The following is a 22,595-nucleotide window of genomic DNA, read 5'->3' as shown; positions in this document are numbered from 1 at the left end:
AGGGCGTCAGATCCCACTACAGATGCTTGTGAGCCACCATGTGGTTGCTGGGAATTGAACTCAGGACTTCTGGAAGAGCAGTCAGTGCTCTTAACCTCTGAGCCATCTCTCCAGCCCCAGGTATATGATTCTTATACAATAGTTTCATAAGGTAGTTGGCATTATTTTTGTTTTACAGATGATTAATGGAGTGTTCAGTATTAATCCTTGACTAGGTGTGACTTTTTTTTTTTTCTGAGACAGGGTTTCTTTATGTAACCCTGGGTGTTCTGTAACTTACTCTAGTCCAGGCTGGCCTCGAACTCAGAGATCCGACTGCCTCTGCCTCCCAAGTGCTGGGGTTAAAGGTGTGTGCCATCACTGCCTGGCCTGTCACTGACTTCTTTATGATCTCCAATGGTCTGAGCCCACATGGCCTCTCTTTGGTTTATCTCCTATCTGGACATCAAAGAATGGGATTCCTCCAGAAAGAGGAATGTAGGGACAAAGAGATAACATACATGAAGCCTTGCCTCACTAAGTATTAACCTCCGTGCTTTTCCTCAAATGTTCATAAGACTAAAGAATCCCGGGCCTTCAGACTATGAGATCCACAGGGAAGAAATCCATTAAGAACCAAGAAGTTGTTCTTTCTTTTGTGCTTGCTATTGGTTTCTTTAAAGACCAGGTATGACTCATTATCCTCTTGTCTTCTAAATCTTTCAGCTTTGTAGAACTATCCTACGATATTTTACTGTGTGGGGTGATTATCTGTTTTCTTGTTTTTTTTTAGGTAGGGTCTTACCACCTATCCCTTTGCTAGTGTGAAACTAGCTATGTAGCCCAGGGTGGTCTCAAACTCAGAATCCTCCTGTCTCTATTTCCCCAAAGCTGGTTGTAGCACCATGGCCAGCAGATGTTGGCTTCTGAGAGAAGAGGTACTGGTTAGTGACTTCCTTGGGATCAGCTCAGGAGACCATTGATATTTAACTTAGGAAGGCTATTCTGGTGTTGCCTCATTCTCACAGGACGTTAAAGTTGAGTCGACCTTGACCTTCAGGCCTTTATTCGTTATTTATAGAGAATAGTGTGCATCACCTTAGGACTGGATCTAAGTAATTTGAGACCTTTTACAGTGAAACCCGTGAGCATGGGGCTCATACCGAGTGGAAGTGAGCTAAGTTCCTTCCCATTGTTTAGAAACAGTAGCAACAGATTTAAAAATTGCCCTCTACCATTGGAGTCTCAACTTCGCTCCTGGAAACTTAACACTCTCCTCTTCCTCACTGAGATCTGTGAGAAATGTGGGGGATGGGCCTTCCTGGCAGCAGGTGGTGATATGGTTTCTAAAACAGTTCTTGAAAAATTACCATTTTGCAAATAAAAATTAATAACACCAAATCTAGGAATCATTGACTTTTGTTCTCCATAACTGAGCGAAATCCCAGGATTCCGTTTCTCGTCCCAGCGTGATCTGCACTGGGTATCTCAATTCTGGAGCAGTTAGAGATTCCTGGTTTTTTTTTTTTTTTTTTTGTTTTTGTTTTGTTTTGTTTTTTTAATTTTTAATATTTTTTATTACGTATTTTCCTCAATTAAATTTCCAATGCTATCCCAAAAGTCCCCCATACCCTCCCCCCCCCTTCCCTACCCACCCATTCCCATTTTTTTGGCCCTGGCGTTCCCCTGTACTGGGGCAAAAAAAAAGTTTGTGTGTCCAATGGGCCTCTCTTTCCAGTGATGGCTGACTAGGCCATCTTTTGATACATATGCAGCTAGAGTCAAGAGCTCCAGGGTACTGGTTAGTTCATAATGTTGTTCCACCTATAGGGCTGCAGATCCCTTTAGCTCCTTGGGTACTTTCTCTAGCTCCTCCATTGGGAGCTCTGTGATCCATCCAATAGCTGACTATGAGCATCCACTTCTGTGTTTGCTAGGCCCTGAGATTCCTGTTTTAAGTTTATAATGGACTGAATGGATTTTCCTTTGGTCTGTGAGAATTAGCAATGATTTCCTGCTCCAAAAAGGTGCCGTTCAGACCTGAGCACTCAAGTGTAATGTTCACAATATGTCTGTGTGAGTGGGATCTAAGAACCCTCTCTCCCTCTCTGTGTGTTTCTGTCTCTTTTTTTCTGTCCCTTACCCCTTAGCATATTCTCTCTGCCTTTCTGTTTCTGTTTCTCTGTTCTTGTTTCTCTGTTTCTGTTTCTCTCTCTCTCTCTCTGTCTCTCTCTCTGTCTGTCTCCCTCTCTCTGTTTTATTTATAGGGTCTTGCTATGTACCCCAGGCCAACCTTGGGCTCACTATGTAGCTCACGATCTTTCCACCTCAGCTCTGAGTTGCTGGAATTGCAGGCATTTGCTATCAGAATGCCCGGCTCCCCTGTGGATCTTGTACAGTATAAGCTGATTGACAGGAAAGGTTTGGTAATTTTCCTAAGGCCGGACCTATTTCCTATTCCATTTTCCTGTTTTGATGTGACATAGATGTTTCTTAATACTTGTCAACCCTGGTGACACTCAAATGATTGTGACACTTGTTTAAAGCTTTTGTACTGGTAGCTTACCCTCATTGCCTGGTTTTGCCACATCTCAGAAATTCCCCCAGTGCTAAATATGAAGATTTAGGAGGTTTTTTTTTTTCTGTTTTTGTTTTTTTCTATAACAATATGGGTCTAGAGACGTTTACAGCTTTGCCTAACCCGAATGGCCCTGGGTTATGTGTTGGTTTCCGGCTTTGGAAGGATCTTAGAGGTGTGTGATGGGGAGAAATCCAAGGAACTGTTCTAAATGAAGTTCCCTTTTCCTCAGAAGATGACAAAGATGACTGTACTTTGGGTGGCAGACTTGGTAGCGTGAGGATTGGATGGACCTGATGCCCATGCCTTCAAGTCAAGCAGTTCTCACTAAGTACCTGTTGTTTCCTTGGCCCTTGGTCGGGAGATAGAAGCACCTGGGGCAGCTGTCTGCTCAGCATCTCTGTGACTTGATGCAGCCTCCAGGGGCCCAAACACTTGCAATATTGCCTTATACTCTAAGAGTGGCTGAGAATACGTATAGGGTTGCTAACAACAACTTCTAACTCAGGCTTGTTTTTTTTTTTTTTTTTTTTTTTTAAAGGAAATCCAGTTTAGGGAAGTTTGATTATGGGGTCCTTTAGAGTTTAAGTAGCCATGGAAGGCTTCAAGCAGCTGACATGGAACCAGAATTTTCCTTGGGTCTTGTTTCCTTAATATGTCCTTAATGTCAGCGTTCTTCAAACCTTAGTCTTTTGGTTCTGTTATCCTTTAATTCCATCCTCCTGCCTCTGCCCCGAGTCTCTTCTAGTGTCTTCCTTGGGTACCAGTGCATCCCACAGCCTATGAACAGTCCTTAAGTCCTGAGAGTGGGTCTTATTTATTTAGGTGTTCCCTTTAAGGCAATACAACCATAGAATTTGGTTCCACACCCAACTGAATTACATACCTGAGGATATTTAGGATTCTCAGTAGAGAATTTTGAGTCACACAGAATAACAATGTGTACTTAAAATACTAAATGGTGGGTGTATGTCTCCGAATTGATTATTCCTATCAGACTTCTAATCTGATTTTCCTTAAAGGCGTACAACCCAAATAATACCATCTTATGAAGCCAGCCACGGTTGGGGACACTCATGCCAACCCTCCCTTGAGTGTGTTTCCCAAACCCAAGCTCCTTGTCCTGGTGCCAAATCTTGGTTGTGTAACTGTAATAAAAATTCCAGAAGAGACCTTGTGAGTCATACATTTTGTCTGAACTGGCTGGCACCAAGCAGCCACTGAAATATTTGTGGACAGATGAATGGATTGACACAGGATATGGTGGCCGTGGTACCTGTGTGAAGGGAGCAGGTAGTGGGGAGTGGCAGTTAAACAGTGGCCGCACCTTATCAAAGGGTAGGTCTTGGGCTAGTTTTACGTTGCATTGTGTGAGTGTTCTTGGCACTGGACTCGCCCCCCCCCCCCAACCCCCGTCTTATGCTTCTATTTCCATGCAGCTCTTTTTTGTAGTTTCTTATGCCTCTGTGCAAGCTCTCCTCACGGGATTGCCATAGAATGTAATTGCTTCCATCTCTGAGCCTGTATCAGCCGATTTTGGCATTTTGTTCTCCTTAGCGCCATTCTCTAATCAACTAAGCTAGCCAGCCAGTTGGCATTAGTAGTGACTTGCTAAAACTGGAGGAAACTCTCCTCTACAAAGTCATGTTTCTTGGGGTGTTTGGGGCAGTGATTGAAGATGCCCCTTAGAAGAAATCATGGATAATCAACTTTTTTTTTTTTTTTTAATTCAAGAGAAAGGAGCCCTAGAGCTATTTAAACTACCTGTGCCTTGAGTTCTGTGGTGACATTGTTGTCTTGGTAACAACTGTGGACTGTGGTCCCAAAGGATGTCATTTCAGGCCCTGGCTGTGTCACTGGCCCAGAGAATAGCCGTAGGCAGCCCCACCCCCTCATTGACCTTGACTTCCTAATTTATAAGAGATAGGGCCTATCCCTCAGCTGATTGTGAGAACCACACAGTAACCTATGGGAAAGTGCTTTGTAGGCAGAAAAGTCGTGTCCGCCGTGAGTTATTACCTTCAGCATGGCTCTTTAAATGGCAGGGCCGCTCCTCATGCCAAGAGTTCTTATCAGAAGTCTCTCCGTGAATGAACAGGGAGTAAGGCAAAGGTCTTTGCCTGACCCTCTGGGGTCCAGAAGCACCTGCTTCTGCTGTGGAGGCATTCTCAGTCTCATAACCTTGGCTTGCCCTTGGGTGGTAGTCATCACGGGCCTCTGCACACTAAAGGGCAGGTAAAGTCGAATGTGTGTGGTGAGAACAGTGGGCCAGGCTAGCGGAAGGTTGGAAGGAAGAGACTCCGGTATGGGATGCCCTGAGGGCGAGCACTCCTGTCTGTCTGGTTCTCCACCCGGTGTTTTCACTCTAGCCTACTTATTAAAGTGAGAAGAGCGAAATCTCTTCCGTGGTCCTGTGTTTGCCTCTCAACTTCCTTTGTCTCACTGCAAACAGGCAAAAATAAAATGACTTCATACAGATATTTGGGGCGATTTTATTAGTCTTTCCTGATAAGAGATGACTTACCAAATATTTTCAGAGAGCATACAACCTTATTATGAGAAGTATGCTGGACATGATGATGGAGAATGTATTTCTATGAATTTTTTTATTGAAATAGAGGCAGTTTGAGACTGCAGAGACAGCTCAGAAGTTAAGAGCACTGGCCACTCTTTCAGAGGACCCACGTTCAGTTCACAACACTCACGTGGTGGCTCACAACCATACATAACTAATTCTAGGGGGAAATCAGACACCCTCTTATGTCCTCAGGCACTGCACAGATATGGTGCAAATACATATGTGCAGACAAACTTCCAATCTAAACTAAAAGTAGGAAGTGCTGGGAGAGGGGACAACTTGAGTTAGAATAGTTAGGAAGTGGTCTAGTATTCAGACTTGAAGATGTGATGCCATCAATGGTGGTCAGCATGTTGCAATTTAAAACTCTGTGTGTGTGTGTGTGTGTGTGTGTGTGTGTGTGTGTGTGTGTGTGTGCACATGCACATGCACATGCACATATGGGATGCCCTGAGTAAGTTGGGATTTTTTGTTTTTGTTTTGTTATGTTTTTCCTGGACAGGGCAGACCCAGAGCCTAGGAATTTCTCACTAGCTGTCTGGAGAAGATGGAATCTCAGGTAGTTGTGGGGGCATTTGGGATTAGAGCCCAGGGGACAGGATGCTACTGAAGATCACACCTCTTCCTCAAGTGTTTGCGGCTGGAAGGTCCCGTGAGGCGTCTGTCTCTCCTCAATGCATGGTTGAGACTAAAGTGTGCTTCCTTTTGACTTGCCCCTGGTGCACGTGCACACCCTAGAGATTGTTAGAGATGGATGCTCCCTAGGAAGTTTAATGTGTGCTCAGGTTTTAGAGTGTCTGAGGGTACCAAAAATGAAAATGTCCTATCAGACATACTAAGTATTTTTCTCTTTCAACTGAGAGGTTATTAAAATGAGAGGTTGGAAGTGATGGTCTGTCCCGGGGTTAGCTGTTAGGAACAATGGCATTGGAGGTTAGATGATGGAATGTGGATATGTCCTATGGTTTGGAGCTGAATGTCCCTCAAAGCCACAAGTATTAGAACTTTGGCCACTATCTTGTATTATCTGGAAGTAGTGAAACCCAGGAGTCGAGGCTTAATGGGAAGAAGGTAGATCCCCATGCTTGCTCAAAAGATACTTCAACCACTGTGCCTGTTACAGATTCATGGGGTAGAAATGAAACCAAGCGTAGAAAACACAATCCCCAAGACCTTGAAGCAAAGATGGTATTCAGCAAATAAGAATCTAGTACATACTTCTGTGTTTATGGCGCATACTGCCAAATTTTATACTATTTCAAATTTAATCTACCTTCTTTTGAGTTCTCTGAGGACTCAGTATTAATTTTAGATCTTAAGCTCTGAGCATTGTACACACTGTAGTAAAATTCAAATGTTGGCAGGGTGTAGTTTGTTGTGAACTATAACCATACTCAGGAGCAAGACAGAGGAGGATCATGACTTTAAGGCCAGCCTGAGCTACAGAGCAAGACCTGAGAAGAAAAGAATTCATATTTTGGCCTTAATTCCTTGTCTCCATAGAGATTCTGTGGTTGACTCCTCATTGGTTAGGTCTGGAATTGGCCTGACCATCTTAGGGTCCACAGGGGGCCCTTCAATCCTAACCCATTTCTGATGGTGACTAACAATCGTGCCCCAACCTGCACAGCTGTGGGATTGACCTAGTCAGGGCTAGCATGATGAAGAATGAAGAAATATAGACACACAGACAGAAACACTGGGGTCGAGTGGACCATGCATTCTGGTGGAGATTCACCAGCAACCCATAACATAGCTCCACTAATTATATACAGCAGAACAAGGAGGTGAGTTAGTTAATCCCAGTAGAGGGATCTCTGTAAGGGAGCAGCCTCACGCTGCAGTCATTTGGGAGGAGGAAGCCATGGCTGAAATTTTCTGTACTCACCATGAATATCCATACTTGACCAGGGATGCCTGGCCATTCCCATGGATCTGAGGCATTGGGGTCCTTGACATAGTCGAGCTTGGTGTTGTACAGGGCTACACCTGCTCTCCACATAATCTCATGGGTAAAACGACTCACTGTAGTGGCCGGCCTGGAAGCATGGCAATATGGGTCCTTTTTATGAGCAAGCAGCATTGCCATGCAAATGAACAGTGGAAGTTTTGGTGATGATGCAGCAGCTGGATACTGCAGGCAGAAGTACGCACACTCAGGAGAGTGAGGCTGTGTTCCTCACAGAGGTCCTAGGGCAAGGCGTTTGAGTTAATAAACGAAGCCAGGATTAGAGGAAACTATGTAGGTTTGCAAACTTGACTTCCTTCCTGTCTCCTTTAGTTTTGCCTGTTAGATACCTACTAACCAGAAAAGTTGTAAATAGAGTAGAGTCTTAGAGGCCCTGATCTGTCTACAATGGGACTTATTGGCATTTGCCTTTGGATGAGAAGTAGCAATTCCCTTTGGGGATTAAGAAGAGACAAGCACTTGTAGGTTTACTGTACTACCTTAGAATTTCTGGGATGCATCATGATGTCACTGCCTCCAAGCTGAGCCACTAAGATACCTTCCAGAGTACTGTTACAGGAGTTGTTCCAGCAGGCTGGGTCCTAGTTGATTTGAAGCTGTGTGAGTTCCAGTGTCCCCTTACTAAAACCTGGATAGAGAGTCTTAGTCTAATACTGTCAACCCTTAGCTTCAGACTGGCTTTCATTCTTCTGTTTAAAACAATACCACGAGGCTAAAGAGATGCTCAAGCGATGAGGGGCTGGGACCTGGGATGGATTCCCAGCACTCATGGGGCAGCTCACAAGGACCTGTAACATTAGTGAGGATCTGATGCTTTCTTCTGGCCTCTGTGGGCACCAGCCACTCCTGTTGGACACAGACATAGAAGTAAGCAAAACACCCATACATATTAAATAATAAATAAATCTTTAAAAACCAAACAATAATAACTGCAAAAGACAAAAACAAAACAAAACAAAACATCCTGAGAGAAGGCTTAAGAGAGAGGTGGGTGAGGAGTTACAGAGACAAAGTTTGGAGCTGAGACGAAAGGATGGACCATCTAGAGACTTCCATATCCAGGGATCCATCCCATAATCAGCCTCCAAACGCTGACACCATTACATACACTAGCAAGATTCTGCTGAAAGGACCCAGATAGAGCTGTCTCTTGTGATACTATGCCGGGGCCTAGCAAACAGAAGTGGATGCTCACAGTCAGCTATTGGATGGATCACAGGGCCCCCAATGGAGGAGCTAGAGAAAGTAACCAAGGAGCTAAAGGGGTCTGCAACCCTATAGGTGGAACAACAATATGAACTAACCAGTACCCCCCCAGAGCTCATGTCTCTAGCTGCATATGTATCAGAAGATGGCCTAGTTGGCCATCAGTGGAAAGAGAGGCCCATTGGTCGTGCAAACTATATCTGCCTCAGTACAGGGGAATGCCAGGGCCAAGAAGTGGGAGTGGGTGGGTGGGGGAGTGGGTAGGGGAGCGGGTGGGGGACTTTTGGGATAACATTGGAAATGTAAATGAAATAAATACCTAATTAAAAAAGAGAGAGAGAGAGAGGTGGGTGGATACAGTGTGTACAAAAAGCCATAGAGGAAGCTTAAGAATTGCGATAACATTCTCCTCTTGCAGAGACCCAAGTTTGGTTCCTAGAACCCATGTCAGGTAGCTCATAGCTGCCTGTCACTCTAGCACGGGTCTCTGATGCCTCTGTTCTCAGCAAGCACCTGCATACACACACACATATGCATATACACAGGCACATATGTGCGTGCCTATAGGCATACACACAATTAGAAACTATAAAAACAAATGTCTTAAAAAGCAAGTAAAATCATCACTATAAGATGCAAAGACAAAGGGATTCATTGTGAAAATGTATTTATGTGTGTTTGAGTTTGAGTTTACGTGTGTGCACCATGTGTGTGAGTGTTCAAGGAGGGCAGAGGAGGGTGTTGAATCTCTTAAAAGTGGAATTACAGACATTTGTGAGCCTCTTGCAGGACTGGGAACCAAACCCGAGTCCTCTGTAAGAACAGCAATCGTGGTTAACTGCAGAGCCATCTCTTCTGGCCCTTGGTGGTTTTAGGTTTTTTTAACTTAATTTTTTTCCCGTGTGTGTGTGTGTGTGTGTGTGTGTGTGTGTGTGTGTGTGTGTGTGTGTCTGTGTCTGTGTCTGTGTCTCTGTGTGTGTCTGTCTGTGTGTGTATCTGTGTGTGTGAGTGTCTGTGTGTGTATCTGTATGTTGTGTGTGCGCACCCGCACGGTGAGAACAGAAGTGAGAAGGAAGTGGACCAGCTGGAGAAAGGAGGAGGGATGTGAGGCGGTGAGGGTGGATATGCGCTGCATGTAGTGGCATATGTGTCAGAATGAAGCCCATTTTTGATCTCTACAAAACTAAACCTACCACAGCTCTTGGTGTCAATACAAAACATGACCTAAGCTAGCATCTGTCCCTTGCAAATAAAATAGAGAAATAATTATTGATAAAACCATGAAGCAGAGGTCTAATTTACTGTGCTATTAACATGAATAAGGCGTTTTTAAGGAACATGTTATTCTCCTGTGTTTCTAGCAATCGTGGATGATGAAAGGCTGTCTGCAGAGGAGATGGATGAGAGGAGGCGACAGAACATCGCCTATGAATACTTGTGTCACCTGGAGGAAGCCAAGAGGTAAGTCCAGGCTTAATCTACCTGTGCTCCTATTCTTGGAGCTAAGCCTTGGGGTAAGACTGTGGGATTTGACCACAAGAAAGTCCTGAATGGATCAACAATCTCAAATGATTATCAGGACTAGGGATGGCCAGGGAGACACTCTTACTGTCACCTGTAATTTAGATTTGAACACACTCTGTTCGTTCATCACCCCTTGATCACAGCTGGTTGGGCACCACACTCACCTGGGCTTATGCAGATAACAACTCACTGGTGGGCTGGTTGGTAGTGAGCCATGAGATACCACTTTTGTTCATGGAGAATTGAGAGGCCAATGTCAGGGGGACAGGGAGGCAAGTCCTCCTTTTCCCTTCCTCAGAGCCTCCCAGGAAACTACAGGACAAATTAGGTTATTTCAGATTCTGCATCTCACTGGCTTGGAGACCGGGGGGGGGGGGGGGCATCGACAGTAACTTAAACCTGACTTCTTCTCCCCAAGAGTGTCCTCAGGTCCTATACTCACCTCTGGCCCATGACGGTAAATGTCCAGTAAAACAATGGCCTATGTGACTGAAGTCCATGGATCACTAAACTCTGAAGCAGTTTTATGATTGCAATCTCCTTAACTTGTGGGTGTGTGCGCACTGGGTATGCTGACTATAAAACCACATTGACTCTTCTAGACTCCTTGTAAGTAAACGCTGACTAAGTTCTCCTAAGAGAAAGTGAAGATAAGAGTCCAAAGAACAACTGCCTCTCTATCTGAGGGATCTAGAGGACTCTGCCCTTTGCTGAGCTACTGGTTAGCATTTCATATACTGCTTTGTGAGACAGATGGGCTAGGTGCCCTCTTAATCTACATAGCCAATAAACACTCAGTGAAATGCTCATGGATGTTAATGATGAACTAGCAGGAAGAGGATTTACTTGGTATTTTATAAAACACTAGCCTATGGTCCAATTTGGCATTATCATTGCTTTGCTGGGAGTTCTCAGTCTTATTTCATCTTTTAACACTGCCATGCAACTTTATGCCCTAATAATCAACATGATTATTATTTCACATGTCTGCACAGTCTACATTTAGGTCAGAGAACATCAAAGATTTCTTGTTAGCATAAGATTATTAAGCAAAATTCTTGCTTAAAAGACAAAACAAAGGAAGAGATTCCTAGGCATCCAAACATGATGCATATCCCGTGACAAAGTCTGAGAATTAGTGGGGGGACCTTGCTTTTTTTTTGTGACATACATTCCTCTCTGTAGGTATGTGCTTTGTTTTTTTAACATAAGTGGGAAAGAGCGTCACGATGCAGAAGAGTTGATCCAGAGTTGAAAGACCTGATTTCTTGGTCCTACCTTGACCTGTGTGACTCTGGCTAGGTTGTCTAACCCTTTGGAGAAGCCTCATTTTGCTCTGTAAATTGCATGGTAAAGACACTGCCACCTGCTCTACCCTCTTTCTGATTTTTTTTAAACCACTGAAAAGGGGAAAAGTATCCTGTGAATGCTGGTATAGGCCAGACATCTGGTGGTATGCACTTGCATAAGTGTGTCAAAAGTGGCAAAGACGAGCCTTTACAGCGTGTTATTCTCCTCGGTATTCCTGGAATTCATTAGTGAATATTTTTTTTCTCTCTTTTCATGAGTTTGTCATAAAGATAATCCCAGATTCTTTCAAGAAAACGTCTTCAGAAATTAGCGTCTTTGAAGTAAGAGACTAAGAATATACAGTTTTCAGAGCTGGGAAGATGGCTCAGCATCTCTTGCCACACATGTATGAATACTGAATTCAGATCCCAGAACACACATGTATGAGCACTGAATTCAGATCCGAGGACACTCATGGATGAGCACTGAACTCCAAAGCTGGACATGGTCATCTCTATGGTGAGATGGGAGGCAGAGCCCACAGGCCAACTAGCCTGGCATGCTCAGTGGTAGCCAGCATACAACCCTGTCTCAAAGCCAGTGAGGACCAAAACATATGGTTGCCCTCTGACCCTGTACCCGTGCTACAGCATCTAAATACCCACATTCACAGTAAAGCACACATGCATACTTACATGTATGCATTTAAATTACTCTGTAGACTCAATGAATCCCCAGCTAAGTTCCAGTTACTGTTTTGTTGTTTTCAGTCAGAAAGAAAACACAGGGGCTAGAGAGATGCTCAGTGGTTAGGAGCAGTTGCTGCTCTTGCAGAAGGCCCAGGTTCTGTTCGCAGCACCCACGTAGTGGGCAACAGTCTTTTGTAACTCCAATTCCAAGGGGATCCATCTTCTTCTTCTGGCCTTGCTGGGCACCAGGAATGTACATGGCACACAGACATGCATACAGACAAAGCATACATGTAAAATTAAATAGAAAGTACAAAGACTGTATCTGATCAAAGACTTGTAGTGTACAAGGTTAAGAGCTTAATTTTAAAATGGACAGAGGTCAGCTGGGCATGGTAGCACACACCTTTAATCCTTGCTCTTGGAAGTCAGAGGCAAGCTGATCTCTTATGAGTTCAAGGCCATTGCATGCCTCCAAGCCTTACGAAAGCCTCCATCTCTACAGATTTGTCTATACACCTTTCATGTTGATACATATTTTAACATGAACCGGTGTGTCCTATTTTATATGGAATTTTTTATATTTTATTTTTATATTTCATATATTTCATTATATAGACATACTCTATTTTGTTTATTCATTAATTCGCTGTGAATGGATTCAGGTTGATTTTTATTTTTTACTAGTAGACATAATGCTTTATATATATATACATATATATATATATATATATATATATATATGTATGTATGTATATCTTTGTGTGGATATAGGTTTTCAGGGCTCAAGAGAACCCTATGTACCTGAGATTGGGATTGTTTCATCACAGGGCAACTTTCTGCGTAATAATTTAAAGACTGCTGGATACTTCCAAAATAACACTATTAATTTACAATCCAATCAGCAATACTGAAGGTTCCAAACTCTGCATGTCTTCTCTGACATTTGTTACAACTTGTCACAGTGTCACAGCTAGTAGTTAGAAATGATAGTTCATTGTTTTGATTTGTAGTTCCCTAGTAACCAGTGTGGAATATCTTGCCACGCTTTTACTGGCCATTTGTTTATCTGTTTTAGAGAAGTTTATTCCTAAGCTTTTTTCCATTTTAAAATTAGAAGGCTCTGTTTACTTGTTTTGAGACTGGGTCTTCCTTTGTAGTCTTGACTGGCCTGGAACTTACTATATAGACCAGAGATTAACTAGTGATGGGTTGGGATTTCTGTTGAGAATGATAAAAAATGCTCTAAAATTGATCGCAGCGATGGGGACACACTTTAAAAAACTCATAGGATGCTATATGGTGTGTTATTATCTTACTAAGTGTGATTGGCATTCTTTTAGGCAGGCTGGCTTGGAGAGGGGCCTCAGTGATGCTCATCAGCAGAGGAGCTGAGTCTTGGTGGAATCGTGGGATCAGATGTTTTCTCATAGCCCCAGTGGGCACTTAGGTCCTGGGTATTTCATGAGGCTGCAGGCATCTCAAGGCTCCCAACGAGGCCATATCCACTTCAAGCTTGCTTAGTGCTGTTGGCAGGACTCCGTCCCTCACAGGCTTCTGGACCAAGGGCCTCCATTGCTATCTGCTGGTGGGCAGAATCTATCCTCCTCAGGTGCCAGTCACTGGGGTGCAGCTAGCAAGCATCTTCTACCAGAGTGAGTGCTCATGATAGAAGGTGGGTCGGTCTATAACCTATGTTCAGAAGTGATGTCTATCCCTTTTGGTATGTCTTACTGATGAGGATCAAGTTCTAAAGCTAGGCCATGTTCAGAGTGAGTAGATTGCTCAGGGCTGTGAATCTGAAGAGGAGACCTCTGGGGGCCTCCCTAGAAGCTACATTCCATACCATATCTCCATCTTCTTTGCTACTGACCACAGAACAGATACATTTAGCTGGGGACTGAAGGTGGTGGGTGTATCTGTCCATTACTAGAAGACATCCAACTAGGAATTGGCTGACGTGGTACTAAGTACTAGGTACCAAGTACTACGGAAACAGAACCCAGGGCCCCTTCTATATGACGCATGGGCTTTCCCACTGAGCCACACTCCCAGCCCTGAGCTAGTTCATTCTTCTGTCTTATAACTTACGTCTAAATGGACTTTGAGACTTTCCTTACAGATATCCTGCAAGCTGGCTTTATAGCTGCTTTGTGGCACAGATTTTGCTGACACAGGACTGGGCAGGCGTGTGCTGCTCCTATGGGCTTTCAAAGGTTCTTGCCGGTGCCAGAAATCCCACTGTTTGGAAAAGTTACTCCTTTTATTTAAAGAATTAGCACTGCTTACTAGTTTATGTGAGATGTATTTTGAGTCATGAAAATGAATACATTTTAAGAAAGTCAGTCCTTTGTTGGGGACAGCTATTAAAAAAAAACCACTTGAGTCTGAGGGTTCATTTTGAGAGAAGTCTAGGCTGAGGGATCAGGAAATCCAACTGGGGCCATTATGAAGGTCAGAGAACTGGAGGAGAAATCTTGGCGAGGAGCGGACAGGGAATTTGCACACTGCATTTGAGCACATAGTTATGAATGGGGCCCACTATTGTAGCTCCTGAGGAAGGTTCCTGGGGTATCTTATTTCCTTTTTAAGGAAGGGAGAAAAATTCATACACAAATTTTGCTGTGCTTACTTATTTCTGCCTGAGTTTAAAAATAAGTGTGTGTGTTGGGGGATGGGGGCTGCTTCTCTTGGTGAAAGGCCTGTTTAGAGATAGTGTCTTGATAGAACTAGATGGGAGCAAAGCTGGTCCCTGTTTGCCTAAGCATGGGATAGGTTTTTGTTCTAAAGGTGTCCTGGAAAGAAAGAAAACAAGCCATGGGTGTGATTGCCTTTGTGTCCTGGTAACAATGCAGACCCCAACAGGACACCTTTTTGATTAAATCAAGTCCCAAGCTCTAACCTGATCTAGTGAGTGGGCTGGAGAATTGGGCTTGAAAAAGGAAAAAAAAAAAAAGAAAAAAGAAAAAAGACGTGCTTCAAATGTACAAGCAAGTAGAAGCCGCGTGTGGTTTCACTATACAATGGATAATTGTGCTTACTTAACAATAAAAAGGTCATGCCTGGGAAGTACTTCACAGAATCTACTGAACCCCCCTTCATGTCCATGGGCCTCTTTGTCCTTATTCTGAAGGACACCCTATCCTTGGATGTGCTCACAAGCACAGCTAATAAAAAATTGGAATTTGGAGGTTAATACCTTGGTATGCAGCTTGTTAAGGGACTTGTTGCTCTATACAATATTTTAAGGAATTTCTTAATTGTATTTGCAGCCTGTAAACAACTTTCTTGTTTCAGGGTTAATGCAACTTTTCCCCCATCTTTGTCCTTCCCTGGCTGTGATCTCAGATGTGCTGAGGGAAAGAGAAAGAACACAGGGTTTCTCCATGTTGAGGCTGCTGTGGTAAGAAGTAGGCATTTTCCACAGCGTGGTCTCTCTCAGGTCTGGCTCCCAGGTGAGAGGAGGGCCTGCTGGGAGGACTGACCTGTCTGGGGCTGCTTTCTAACCAAGATTCTTTGGCAACCACATGTAGCAGGGTTCTACCCTTGCAGGCAGGCCAAGGCTAGGAGCATCCTAGAAGGGAGGAAAAGGAGTCTTCTAGAAGAAAGGACTCAGCTGGGTTAACTTGAAAAAGAATAAGGGATGGTCTTACTGGGTATCTTCATGAGACAAAAGGAGTCAAGATGCCAGCCAGCCCTCCTGAATGGCCTGCAGTACTTAGAGCAGAGGTGGAGAGAGTCACCAGCTGGTCATAACTAGGAGGAGGTACTATGTAATTGCAGTTGAAGGAATGGTGATTAAGGGTGTAAAGGAAGAAGCCATGGGGTTTGGCAGAGGACCAGGTGTGGGCAGCAGAGGACATTAGGAAATTGCATGCTTGACTGATTAGTGACTCAGAGGAGCTCACTTTGTGGTCTCTATCAGCTAAACCTGGTCATGAGACACCTCTTTGGAAGGGGTTGTTGTTGTTGCTACTATTGTTGTTGTTGTTGTTGTTGTTGTTTTAGACCATATATTGTGTGTTCTAGCCATGGCCGTATGTTGGATAGGCACCTAACAGATATGTTCCTGTTAATAATCTCGGGCCAAGGACAAGTTAAGCAACTGCTATTTGACCCCAATGCTTGTATTTGTTTGTCGGACTCTTCAAAGTTGGAAGCCTAGGAGGGGCTTGAAACTTTCCATGGTCTCAAATGTACTTTACAAACAAGGATGTCACATGAGCGATTATTCACCAGGCACCACACTCTGAGCACTCACTGCTCTCTCTCTGCTCTCCTGGGGAGATAGATGGGCCACCTTTATTTTATAGGTGAAGAAGCCAAGTCCTGGAAAGACTTTAGAATCTGTTCAAAGTTACAGCCAATAAGCAATAAGAAAGCATTATAACCAGGTATAATGCTGATGTCAGACTGCAGGCATTCAAATATTACCCCACCTTTTCTTTCTTTTCTTTCCTTTCTTCTGTTCTTCCTTCCTTCATCCCTCCCACTCTTCCTCCTTCCCCTCCATCCATCCATCTTTCTCTCTCTCCTTTCTTCCTTCTTTCCTTTCCCTCCCCTCCCCCGCCCCTTCCCTCTTCCTCCCTTCCTTCCTTCCTTCCTTCCTTCCTTAAAATTAGGTCTTGTTGTATTGCCCAGGCTGTATACAGAAATATAGCCCCAGCTGGCTTCTAACTTGATATCCTCCTGCCTCAGTCTCTAAAGTACTAGGATTGCAGATGTCCATAAGCATACATCACTCCTACTACCTGCTCATGTCTTTATGGTTGTAAGTTCACACTGGCCTGGGATTTTATTCTTCATGGGATTCCATGCCGGCTCTGAGGGAAGCAGTGCTGTGTGTGTGTGTGTGTGTGTGTGTGTGTGTGTGTGTGTGTGTGTGTGTGTGTGTGAACTTTGTAGGATCCCAACTGTCATGGCAGATTCCTTAGCTCTTATGTCTCAGAATGGCTGCAGAATGTCAAGTGGCTCCCTATTTGCTTTCTCAGTATAGACGATGTGTTCCTCAGGTGGGGCCAGGTCCCAAATCCATTTGCAGAGCGCCTAGCCTGGGGGTGGGGGTGGGGGTGGGGCATGAGATCCCTATCTGTGGTGGGTTTGGGGACAGGTTTGGGATGAGGAGAAATGTCTTCTTCTGGCTGTTGGGTAATGTATGCTCTTTCACTCTGTGAGTCTCTCCAAGTCGAATCAATTGTGAACATATTAGAAAACTCAACAGTATGGCATTTTTTTTTTGATAAATTCAATTTAAGTTCTTAGTTTGACACTGAATTTTTAGTATAGGGAGTTACCTGTGTATTGATTGTCTTTGTCATTGTTTTGTCTTGTTGTTATTTGTGACAAAGTTAAATGAGTCTAGAAATTAACATCTTTAGTTATTTCAAACTCTTCCCCCTGTGTCTTGCCAGCTTGGGTTAAATATCCCTTGGCTTTTTTTCCCACCTTGGTTTTCTTGAGACAAGGCTTCTCTCTGTAGCTGCGGCTGTTCTGGAATTCAGTCTGTAGACCAGGCTGGCTTCGAATTCAGAGATTCTCCTGGGTCTGCCTCCTGAGTGCTGGGATTAAAGGCGTTACATTTCTATTTTACTAAGTTGCTCAGGTGAACTTTTTTTGCCACTTGGAGTTTGAGAATCATGGTTTTTTTTTGGGGGGGGGGGAGGGTGGAGGATGACAGTAGCACCGTTGGCTGATGTCTTCTCTGCTTCTGGCCTTTCCACCTGGCTTTAATGGAAAGAATAGAGGATTCCTCCTTACTGTGGGATGGGAGGAGAGAGGCAGGGTGTCCAGCGCTACTGAACAGATGGGAGTGTGACGCAGAAGTGCTTTAGTCAAGGATGGATAAGAATCCAGAGTGGTTTGGAGGAGACAGCTGAAGTTTTCAGTTTTCTTTGCAAAGACTATCATCGGGTTCATGTAACTTTCATTATCAACCTATGGGGAGATGAATGAAGTAGCCAGGCCACAAGATCAGTATGTTGGCTCTGACAAAGTCCTGGGATACCAAGACTCCATGGTGTTAATGGAAACATCACTGAAACTGGACACACTTGAGGTCCAATCCAGCTACAGAGGCTAGTGAAGCCAGAATGGGTGAGATGGGGGTGGGGCGGTGAGGATGAAGGGCAGGATCCCTGAGAACAAGGAAGTGGAGACCAGCAAACACAGGCCGTGGTCAGGGATCTGGAAGCCTGCATTGCACAGGTGGGGTTTTTCCTGGTAATGATAATGGCCAGGGTGCGGTGGTGGAGCCTAGGTGGAGCTGCACTGGAGGGGAGAGAGAGGGAGAAGGAGAGGGGGAGGGGGAGGGGGAGAGAGAGAGAGACAGACAGAGAGACAGAGACAGAGAGAGACACAGAGAGAGAGACAGAGAGAGACAGAGAGAGAGATAGAGACACAGAGAGAGACACAGAGAGAGAGACAGAGAGAGAGACAGAGAGAGAGAGACACAGAGAGAGAGAGAGACAGAGAGAGACACACAGAGAGACAGACAGACAGACAGACAGACAGACAGAAAGAGAGAGAGACACAGAGAGAGAGAGACACACAGAGAGAGAGACAGACAGACAGACAGAAAGAGAGAGAGACAGAGACAGAGACAGAGAGAGAGACAGAGAGACAGAGAGAGACACAGAGAGAGAGACAGAGAGAGAGAGACACAGAGAGAGAGACACAGAGAGAGAGAGAGCAAGTCTCGCAGCTGGGCCTCCGGGTGCTGCCAAGGTCATCCACCTTAAAGCCACCAGGCCCAAGTATACCTGGAAGGATCACAGTGAGTGTAGTGAGAAAGGAGAGTCCTGGAGCTCAGGCCAGGCAGGACAGGACAAGGGCTTGACAGTCACTAGTCTGTCATCCAGAATGGAGGTGGTGTGGTTAGGAGAAACCTTGGGGAAGACTGTACTTCAGTCTTGTGAGTCAGGGGATGTGGGGGCCAACAGCTGCCTCTGCAGTGGGCTGAAGTGCTATTATGAAGGGGAAGAGAAAGCTGTTAAGTAGGCAGAACAAGTTTAAACAATTGGAAGTGACAGTTGTGTTTCTGTACAGATCGGGCACTTGGGTAGGAGTGGGTAGATTTGGAACGAGACCGAGGGAGACAAATGAGTGTATCTAGAAGCGTCGTAGGTCAGCTTGACCACTGAAGCTAAGTTAGGGGCTAAAACCACCTGAACAAGTTTGGTTGAGTGAATGTGGGCCCAGCTCTTGGATGCAAAAGGAGGTGTCCACTGTGACAAACCGTTCCTGTGAAATTTAACCCACACTGCTCTGGAGGAGAGGGACCAGTATGGATGGCTGATGCTGTCACAGGTCCCAGTTTTCCAACCTGGCTTAGATGAAAAGCAAGGAGGACTGCTTCTTCCTCCGAGATGAGGGGCCCATCAAAGACCTTTGCTCCAAAGGTATAACTAACTTATTAGTTGGGACATATGCTTTTAATAAATAGTTTGTAAAAGTTCACGACTGTGTGTGTGTGTGTGTGTGTATGCCCATATACACATAGATGCATTGTACATGTGTGTACACACATGTAGAAAGAGGTCAACACTGGGTATCCTCAATAACATGAAATTTGGGGGCCATATGCATCCCATAGTGATGTGACATGCCTCTTTGAGGTATTGATCCTGGAGAATTGGGTGTCTCTCTCGAGTTCATAAGGGCAATATGCCTGCTAGCCACTCTGTTTGCACACTAGAAAGTGAAGATTTTTGAAGAGCCTCTGAGCTTATTGAGTCCTGGTCCTTGGGCCCCGTCAGAGTGACCAGAACCACATTCATTGTGAAGCATGCAGATCTGAGGAGGGGTTAGCATAGGCTCAGCAAGTTTACACAATTAACTGACTGTGCTGGCTGAGGCAAAGAATGAAACCCATTTATTGACATTGTGCAGAATGTTATGTTGGTTTTGGAAAAGTGAGAAAAAATGAAAGGACAGAGTTTCCCTCTTCCTGTGGCTCTCCCAGGCTGGGTATAGCAGGGGACAAAAGGGAAAAACACAGGTTCAGGAGCCAAGGACAGGAGGAGGAGATGGGAGATGGTGGTTGAGTCATTTTCTATACCAATAGAGTCTGGCTGTGTAGGGGAGGTTTGCAAAGACTTTATTAAAGTGTGCACATAAGATGTCATATAGCGCATGATAACTTATTATATGGAGCTGGCTGGGCTCAAGGGAGGAATGGAGAGGCAGGTCTCGTCCAAAAGCCCCTGGTCCTTGATTACCATCATGTGTGTTCGTTTGATGTTTTGTTTTGTTTGCTAAGTCCTTCTTTCTAGAGTCATTTTCTTTTTCCTCTTGGGACATTTGTTAATAAAACAGCAGGTGGAGGAACTTCAGCTTTCCAGTGTCGTACACATGCAGGTAGCTTCAGATATTTCGATATTTCTTTATTTTATTTCCTCCTGTGAGTTGTCTCATCTTCCCAAATGATCCTTCCAGCTCCCCCACCTTCCTTAGGGGTTTTTGCTTGGGTACAGAAGGAAGTTACCGTGGTCATGAAACAGCGGTGCACAGCTGTCTTATCTGTCGTGCTGCCCTAACAAAATTCCTGAGGTTGAGGTCACGATGAAGGTACCCACAGGGCTGGGGTCTGGTGAGGGCCCAGCACTCCCCTCAGGATGGCATTCATAAAGAAGTGATCTAAAGTCACATCTAGGTCGATGGGTGCCTCTCTGGGCACAAACCTATGTCACTTTTGTCCTTTGCTTTTAATAAAGGACTTAGTGACAAAATTGGTCATTTATTTTTAGACTTGGTGGAATTAGATAAGACATATCCACACTATTTAATTTTATCAGGGTGGTACTGGAACACAGAGGAGGGGAGTGCTAACTTACAGGCCAGGTTTTATTCACAGCAAGAGCTAGGCTTGGATAGTCACTATGCACAGCTGCAGAGACAATGGAAGGCAGGGAGAGCCGAGGAGATATTCACTGGCCTTGACTGCGAGGTGTGGCGCTCCCTGGCTGCTGCTGTCCTTCTCAAACAGAGGATGGGATCTGGAGGGGTTCTTTCTCGACTCTCTCAATAGCTGTATGGTCTTGAGCAGAGCACCTTGTCAAATGGGTCCGAGAATACATACCTGCCCCTTGCATGTCTGCTGCAGCATGATCATCGGAAGATGAGCCAAAAATCAAGCAGCCATGTTGGTGTACATTGTAGAATGCTGAAACAGGGAACAGAATGACTCGCAAGCTCCATTGTTTATTATAAAAACATTTTCAGTAATAGGAACAGCTGTGAATCAGGCATCCCGGCTTAATTAGAGTTGAAGAATGTGCACCTTCGGCTGCTTTTTCCTGGTGCTGTTTGCACATTTACTTCTGTCTAGCACAAATATAGGTGGAGTGGGTTATGAAGGGGGGCGGGAATAAGGATACTGGAATGTCCTAGAAGTACAATCTTCCTTCTGTAAATAGCACTTCTTGACGCACAGCACAGGACTCTCAGTCGTTGCACCCAGGGAGAAGGAACTAATTATTTTAAACATGGAAATCCATACACGTGGTTTAATTACATCTTTTTATGGTAAATGGAATTTACCATCAAGGAAATTCTCAGACCAAATAAGAGCCAATTCTGCCCATGATATATTTCTTATGGCAAGAACTATCAACTACTTCAGGAAGGAACCTGAGGTGATTGAAAAGAGTTGACTCATTGGCCTGACCTGGGCAGAGCTGGACCTTAGTCCCAGCTGTCACAGATAACCCGGGCAGCAGGTTAGCTGGGCTTCCTGGAGTCAGGGGCACCAAGGTGGCAGGGTTCCCTTCTGAATATCAGGAACACAGGGACAGGATGCCACCTTTTATGAATTCTTAAGAAGCTGTAGGTCCTCACTCCTGTTTGGTGGGCTTTGTATGTGTCTGGTTTTGCCCAGCCTAGTTGTAAGGCTTTGTCCCATCATGCTTGTGTCCGTCCCTTATTCCCATGCAGAGATGACAGTAAATAACTCCTTAGCTCTCAGCCTGTGGGAGGAGAGCAGTAGATGGCTAAGGATCTGGTAAATAGCTTTCCCTTCTTAAGAAACCTTCCAGCTTCAGGTATTGTGAGTACTTCCTTCCCTCCCTCCCTCTCCTAATTTCTTTCTTCCTTCCTTCCTTCCTTCCTTTCTTTCTTTCTTTCTTTCTTTCTTTCTTTCTTTCTTTCTTTCTTTCTTTCTTTCTTTCTTTCTTTCTTTCTTTCTTTCTCTCTCTCTCTCTCTCTCTCTCTCTCTCTCTCTCTCTCTCCCTCTCTTTCTTTTTTCTGCTATATCTTTATTAGTTCTTGAGAATTTCATACAATATTTTGACCATATTCAAATCTCCCCCAACTCCTCCCAGATCTACCCCCCACCTCCATCCCTTCTCTACCCACCTAACTCTGTGTTGTCTCTTTCTTTTTAAAACCTCCCTAAGTCAAATTTGTGCTGCCCACACACCCTTGGGTATACGGTTTTCCACTAGAGCATAGTCAACCTCTAAGAGGCTACATCCTTAGAGGGAACTTGCTTCCCCTCTCCTACAATCTACTGACTATCAGTATCTCCTCAGCTAGGGGTGCCCAGCTCCCGCTCCATGCTGGGATTCGTCTGGCTTGAGCTTGTACAGATCTTGCGCACACTGCCACAGCTGCTGTAAGCTTGCATGTGCAGTGCTCTGATGTGTCCAGATGTGATGTCTCCTTGCACTCGCCATCCCCTCTGGCTCTTGCAGTCTTCCCTCCTCACTTCTGCAATAATCTGTAAGCCTTGGATGGTGGGGCCTGGTAATAGACATCCCACTTAGTGGGGAGCACTTTACAGGCCCT

General features: G+C 44.7%; 1 protein-coding gene across 2 annotated transcripts in view; it reads left to right on the top strand.

Moving 5' to 3' along the window:
• Window positions 1-22,595, top strand: part of Iqgap2 (IQ motif containing GTPase activating protein 2) — a 265,104-nt gene that overhangs the window by 44,686 nt on the left and 197,823 nt on the right. For both annotated transcript variants that reach the window (XM_011244681.3, NM_027711.1), the window contains exon 2: window positions 9,672-9,771. In XM_011244681.3, the coding sequence (XP_011242983.1) occupies window positions 9,672-9,771 (100 nt within the window). The remainder of the gene's footprint in view (window positions 1-9,671; window positions 9,772-22,595) is intronic.

The sequence above is a fragment of the Mus musculus genome, chromosome 13 (genome assembly GCF_000001635.26).
Source record: "Mus musculus strain C57BL/6J chromosome 13, GRCm38.p6 C57BL/6J".
Classification (NCBI taxonomy): Eukaryota; Metazoa; Chordata; class Mammalia; order Rodentia; family Muridae; genus Mus; species Mus musculus.
Note: the sequence above shows the minus strand (reverse complement) of the source record. Positions and strands in the feature narration are given on the sequence as shown.